Genomic DNA, 6,000 nt, shown 5'->3' with positions numbered 1-6,000 from the left:
TTCTTTCTTTCTTTCTTTCTTTCTTTCTTTCTTTCTTTCTTTCTTTCGTTCTTTCTTTTTCTTTCTTTCTTTCTTTCTTTCTTTCTTTCTTTCTTTCTTTCTTTCTTTCTTTCTTTCTTTCTTTCTCTCTCTCTCTCTCTCTCCTTCCTTCCTTCCTTCCTTCCTTCCCTCCCTCCCTCCCTCCCTCCCTCCCTCCTTTCTTCTTTCGGCTTCTCACTTTCATTTCCAGGACTTAGTCTACACCTGATCAATCATTTGGTTCTGGAACAGGAAATCACACCATGCTGCTGCCTTTAAGAGCCTTACTCTTCCCCATTTGTGGGCCTTTATCTTTCCCATGGGGAAGGCAGAATAGTCCCATGACCATGAGTACAGATTTTCATGTTGGGTAGATTTGGCTTCCACCCAGATTCTGCACCTTGCAAGTTGTGGGACTTGGACAAATGACAGTACCTCTCTGAGCCCCATTTTACTCATCTATATATGGATTATTTTGTTGTTACTGGCGAGGATGTGGAGAAAGGGGAACCCTCGTGCACTGTTGGTAGGAATGCAAACTGGTGCAGCCACTGTGGAAAACAGTATGGAGGTTCCTCAAAAAATTAAACATAGAACTACCATATGACCCAGCAATTGCATATTTGAGTATTTCTCTGGCAAAAACTAAAACACTAACTTGAAAAGATATGTGCACCCCCATGTTCATTGCAGCATTGTTTACAATAGCTGAGCTATGGAAACAGCCCAAGTGTCCACTGATGGATGAATGGATAAATAAAATGTTGTGTATATATATATACACCATGGAATATTATTCAATCACAAAAAAACAATGAAATCTTGCCATTTGCAACAATATGTATGGACCTTAAGGGCATTATGCTAAGTGAAATAAGTCAGACAAAGAAAAATACTGTATGATTTCCTCTCTAATATGTGGAATCTAAAAAAAAAGAAAAGAAAAGAAACCAAGTTCATAGATACAGAATACGGATTGGTGGATAGCAGAGGCAGGGGGATGGGATGGGAGAAATGGGTAAAGGGAGTCAAAAGGTAAGTAAATAAACAAATAAAAAAGTGCTAGTGATTTATTTTATTTTTTAAAGATTTTACCCATTTATTGGACAGAGAGAGGGAGCACAAGCAGGGGGAGCGGCAGGCAGAGGGAGAGGGAGAAGCAGGCTTCCCGCTGAACAGGGAGCCTGATGTGGGACTTGATCCCAGAACTCCGGGATCATGACCTGAGCTGAAGGCAGTCGCGCAACCACCTGAGTCACCCGGGCGCCCAGTGCTAGTGATTAAAAAAAAAAAAAAAAAAGTTCTAGGCCTTTTGTGGCACCAAAGAGAAGGTCCAAAGGGCCCTCCCTATCTCCACTGGGGAGCATCAGGCTCCTTGCTCAGTGGAGAGCCTGTCTCTCCCTCTGCCCCTACCCCTCTCTTGTGTGCTCGCGTGCTCTCTCTCATGTAAATAAATAAAATCTAAAAAAAAAAAAAAGAAAGCACCGTTGAATGGTAGGGAACGTCTGTTGTTGGAAATGAAGGTTTTAACAGCCCTACAAGTGTTTGGCCAAGGCTTACCTCCCTGGGTCAATCTGGCCCACAGCCAATGCCGTCTCTGCCCTTCCAGGTTCCCCCCAGGAGAGGGAGGTGTTCCTGAAGGCTCTTCAGAAGCTGAAGGCTGGAAGGTCTGAAGACCCCCACCAAGCAGACTCACAACATTCCACACCTGAGCCACAGAGCGGGGACGGCCTTTGGAGGCTGCACACACCTTCCCTTCGGCCCAGTGATATTGTCCAGGTCTCCTTGAAATTCCAGCTGCTCGACCCGCCCCACATGGGCCAGGACATAAGCTTTGTCCTGCTGGCTCTCAACATGTCACTCCAGTTCAAGGACCTCAAAGTGAACCTGACTGCCCAGTCCCTGCTGCATGATGGCAGCCCCCTGCCCCCTTTCTGGCAGGACACAGCCTTTATCACACTCTCTCCTGAAGAAGGTATGGGCTCTGGGTCTGGGCATGGGGACAGTCTGTGTACACAGAGTGCATTATGGAAATGCCAGTGGGGACAAGCCAGACCACAAGGTTCTGGGGACAGATCTCTGTGACACCAGTGTTCCTTAATGTCCCCTTTGGCACAGATTCCTTCTCCCCCCATCCTTTTCTCCTTTCTCTTCCTCCTCCTCCTCCCCTCCCTTTACTACTTCAAGGAAGGGAGCCTGGTTTAGTAGGGGAAGCCTGAGCTTTGGAGACATCCAGAACTTGGTTAGAACCTCAGCTCATCCATTTACCAGGAGAATGATTTTGGGGAAATCATTTTACCTCTCTTAACCTCAGCCTCTCCACCTGAAAACTTAGTACCTGCTTTACTGGGGCTTAGTACATGTTGGTCCTCTCTTCTCCAAAGAAGGGTCCCCCAGACCCAACCCAGGCCTAGCTGATTTTCCCAGCTACTTTCACCTCATCTTTTTGTTTTCTCCCTAGCAAAGACCCATTCCTGTAGAATTCCCTATTCCCAGTATAGCCGGTACCTGTCAACAGACAAGCTAATCCGCATCAGTGCCCTGGGTGAAGAGAAGAGCAGTCCGGAAAAGATCCTGGTGGACAAGATCATCACCTTAGCCTATCCAGCCATCATAATTAATGTAAGTGGCCTGGGGGCTCCTGGGGATCTGGCTTGGGGTTGTGGGGAGTGCAGCCCTCTGAGAGTCTGTTCAGGAAAGCAGCCCCCCTTTTCCACTTCCTATTCTGGTGTCCCCAGGTACCTCCCTATCGGGAACATGAGATTCATCTGAAAACATTGGACAAGGTGTCCATCCTCTTGCACCATCAAAGTCCTTATGGGTGGACCTTGAGCAGGTGCCATGGAGAGGACGGAAAGAGATCCTGCTCTTGTGCCACCTCCCACTGTTGGCCTTCCCTGAGGTCAACATGAGGAACTATGAGCTCAAATGGGAGGAAGCTGAGTGGGAAGAAAAGCACTGCCTGAGGTCAGCTCAGGTGTGATTTGCCATTTCTTGGCTGTGCATTCTTGAACAAGTCCCTGGGCCTCTGCTTCTTGAACTGTCAGATGAGAGGATTAGACTAGCTGGCCTCTGAGGACACCGCCTGCTGTGACATTCTGTGGTCCTCTGAATGGGAAGACTTCATGGGTTTCTTCAGTGCTGTCTCCCCAGGCCAAGCAAACTCCTAGACCCTACCAAGAGAGCCTGTGGTGCCCCCTGGTGGGGAGCATCTGGCAAACCCAGCCACTGGAGTCTTGTTTTAGGGAGGGTTTCCAAAAGTGCCTCCAGGTTTCCTGAGGCTACTTCCATCTCTCTACAGTCTTGAATGTTCCATTGCTCTTCACTCACACAATGGGGTGAAAAGAAATGAGCCCATTATGTTAAGAGGGAGAAATGGGATAGAGTGGACTTGCAGTAAGAAAGTGCCAAAGAAGATTCTATCCATTCAAATTATGCATGAGAATCCTTCGGGATTATTTTACACTTAGAGGAAATCCTTGGAGCAGAGGAAACATCACTAGAGGCTCCAATTTATCTGACTTTTCCATATGCTGAGTTGAGGGATATAAAATATTTTATACAAACATCTATGAATGTATAAATGAAGCACAGTTTTACATAACTATCTTGTGTTTCTTCTATTTCATTTTTAAAAAACATTAATGATAACCCATCGAGTTGGTTTTAAGCCATAGCTGGAAAAACATGGGCCACAGAAGTCCAGCTCTTCAGGAAATAGATCTGAAGAGCAATGCCCTCTGTAAATGTTTGGTGAATTGGGGAATGAGATTAATCTTCTGCTCCATTCTTCTCCTCTGGATCTCTCTGTTTAGGTTTTAGGAGCTGCCGTTGTGAACCAGCCACTCTCCATCCAGGTGCTGTTTTCAAACCCCCTCTCAGAGCACGTGGAAGACTGTGTGCTAACTGTGGAAGGAAGCGGGCTCTTCAAGAAACAGCAGAGAGTCCTGTGAGTGCTGGCAGTGTGCGGCCGTTGCCCCCATCCTATCCTTCCACAAGCCTTCTTTCTGTTGACGGGCACCGAGGCCAGTCTCTGAGAATACCACGAAAGGAAACCCTGGTTGCTCAGTGGAAAAGAGCTTTGGGGTTCTCATGATGCCCATGGTCTTCTAACATTCTCTTTTCTCTGCTACAGCATTGGAGTCCTCAAACCTCAACACAGGGCCAGCATCACACTGGAGACCGTCCCCTTCAAGAGTGGCCAAAGGCAGATCCAAGTGAATCTGAGGAGCAACAAGTTTAAGGACATCAAGGGTTACAGGAATGTCTATGTCGACTTGAGGTTATAAATTCTAGAACAATGAGCCAGATGCATAGATTTTAAGCATCAGGAGAAGGTGCAAGTTCAAATGCAAGCTGTGCCACTCCACACCACAATAGAGGCTTTGCAGGGCTCCAAAGTAAGCAGCAGAAGAGATGTCAGCGGTGGATAGTCCCCTGGGCCATTTGCACAGCTCCCCAGGACTCTGATCAGAGCCCAGGGACTCTATGGTATCCAATCCAGAAGTGTGAGATAGCACAGAGGTCTGAGGACACTGGTTGGACTTGGTCAGGACTTACTGCTCCCACCCCAAAAATTGGCTGAGCAGCTCACTGTCATTTTGTCACTGCAGTGGCTAGCGCCCTAGTCCCAATAAACTTCAGTCCTTATTCTCACCCCCTTTGCACCCATGCAGTCATCACTTTCCCTGCAGCAGCCCCCACCTATTCCCTGGATGCTGGCAGTGTCCTCCTGTTGCAATGCTGGAGTCCATTCAAGGGTGACTTACTGAGCGCCTAGTATGTGCCAGGCACTGCTCTGAGCGTAGCGGAGAAGAGAGTAAACAAAGCAAAGGCTCTGCCCCCGTGGAGCTTACATTCTATTTATGGTGGATGGGTGGGATATAGACAATAGACATGTCAACAGGCAAGTAACGTATTTACAGATGATGTATCAGTCATGATCTGGTTGGGGAAACCAAAACCCCTGTAAGAGTTTCTACATACTACTGACTCTTTGTATCTTGGGGGGAAAAAGCCTACGAGATCTCTCACTTGGCCTTCCTTTGAGTCCCTTTCCATATCACATCTAAGATGTCCCTCAATATTAACAGTTTCAGCCTCTTGGCTCAAAGTCTGCCAGTACATTGTGGTGCTGGGTGGACCTGGAATGACCGTGATTCTGGAGATAAAGCCAGCTGAATAATGCAGTGAAGTAGATTTTTGATAGGGAATGAAGTACTCTCAGACCTTTCTATTGGCTGTAGCTTGTGTGTTTGCTCCTTCTGAACACAAAGCAATTCCAGTCATTATCTCCTCTCAGATACACTGCTTTCTCATGGCACTGTGCCAAGTTCGAGATGGAGAAGGGCATGATGCACCTGCCCTCCAGGCACTAGCTACATGACTAAGACAGCTATGTTGGGCATATAGTAAATGCATGCACATGAAATAAATACTTCTATTATATATAAACAAAAGGTTAAGTGTAATTGATCAGAGGGAGAGAAGAGGGTGTGGTGAGAATTACATAGCAGGTTGAGGTCCTATTAAAGAGTAGGCTGAGAACCAGGAGAACCCTGACAGCAGGGATCGGGAAGTAACATCTAATTGTTTCATTCTGTAACTGTTGCCTAACAATCATGAAAAATGATTTCAGGAAAACATTGTGGATGGGAACATCTTACAGAGACAGTGACCTCTGAAGTACTTGGAACATTTCAACTACCACCCTCAGACTCTTTCATGAATCTTGATTTTAACACTACATTCATTAACACTTTCACTTGGCAAATATTCACAGAGTTTCTACTAGGGGCCAGGCCCTGAGCCAGGCACTGAGGACACAAGAAGGACCAGGGCCTGCCCTCAAGGAGCACAAGTCTAAGCATGTGGAGAATGAAAAATGAATAGGCTATAACACAGAGTGGTGAGAACTACTGTTGGAGTGAGTGTAGGGTGTTGCGGGAGCACGAGGAGGGACAGCTTGTCTAATCTTGGGAT

At 46.8% G+C, this 6,000-nt stretch overlaps 1 protein-coding gene across 1 annotated transcript in view; it reads left to right on the top strand.

The window, feature by feature from the left end:
* The window catches only part of TGM5 (transglutaminase 5), a 26,972-nt gene extending 22,665 nt beyond the window's left edge, over nt 1-4,307 (top strand). Inside the window, exons 10-13 of the mRNA XM_034994603.1 lie at nt 1,628-1,993; nt 2,480-2,640; nt 3,834-3,967; nt 4,154-4,307. Of these exons, the coding sequence (XP_034850494.1) occupies nt 1,628-1,993; nt 2,480-2,640; nt 3,834-3,967; nt 4,154-4,307 (815 nt within the window). The remainder of the gene's footprint in view (nt 1-1,627; nt 1,994-2,479; nt 2,641-3,833; nt 3,968-4,153) is intronic.
* The last annotated feature ends 1,693 nt before the right edge of the window (nt 4,308-6,000 follow it).

Source organism: Mirounga leonina, unplaced genomic scaffold (genome assembly GCF_011800145.1).
Source record: "Mirounga leonina isolate KUSES-001 unplaced genomic scaffold, KU_Mleo_1.0 Mir_91, whole genome shotgun sequence".
NCBI lineage: Eukaryota > Metazoa > Chordata > Mammalia > Carnivora > Phocidae > Mirounga > Mirounga leonina.
The sequence above is the reverse complement of the archived record's forward strand: the minus strand, read 5'-3'. Positions and strand labels throughout refer to the sequence as shown.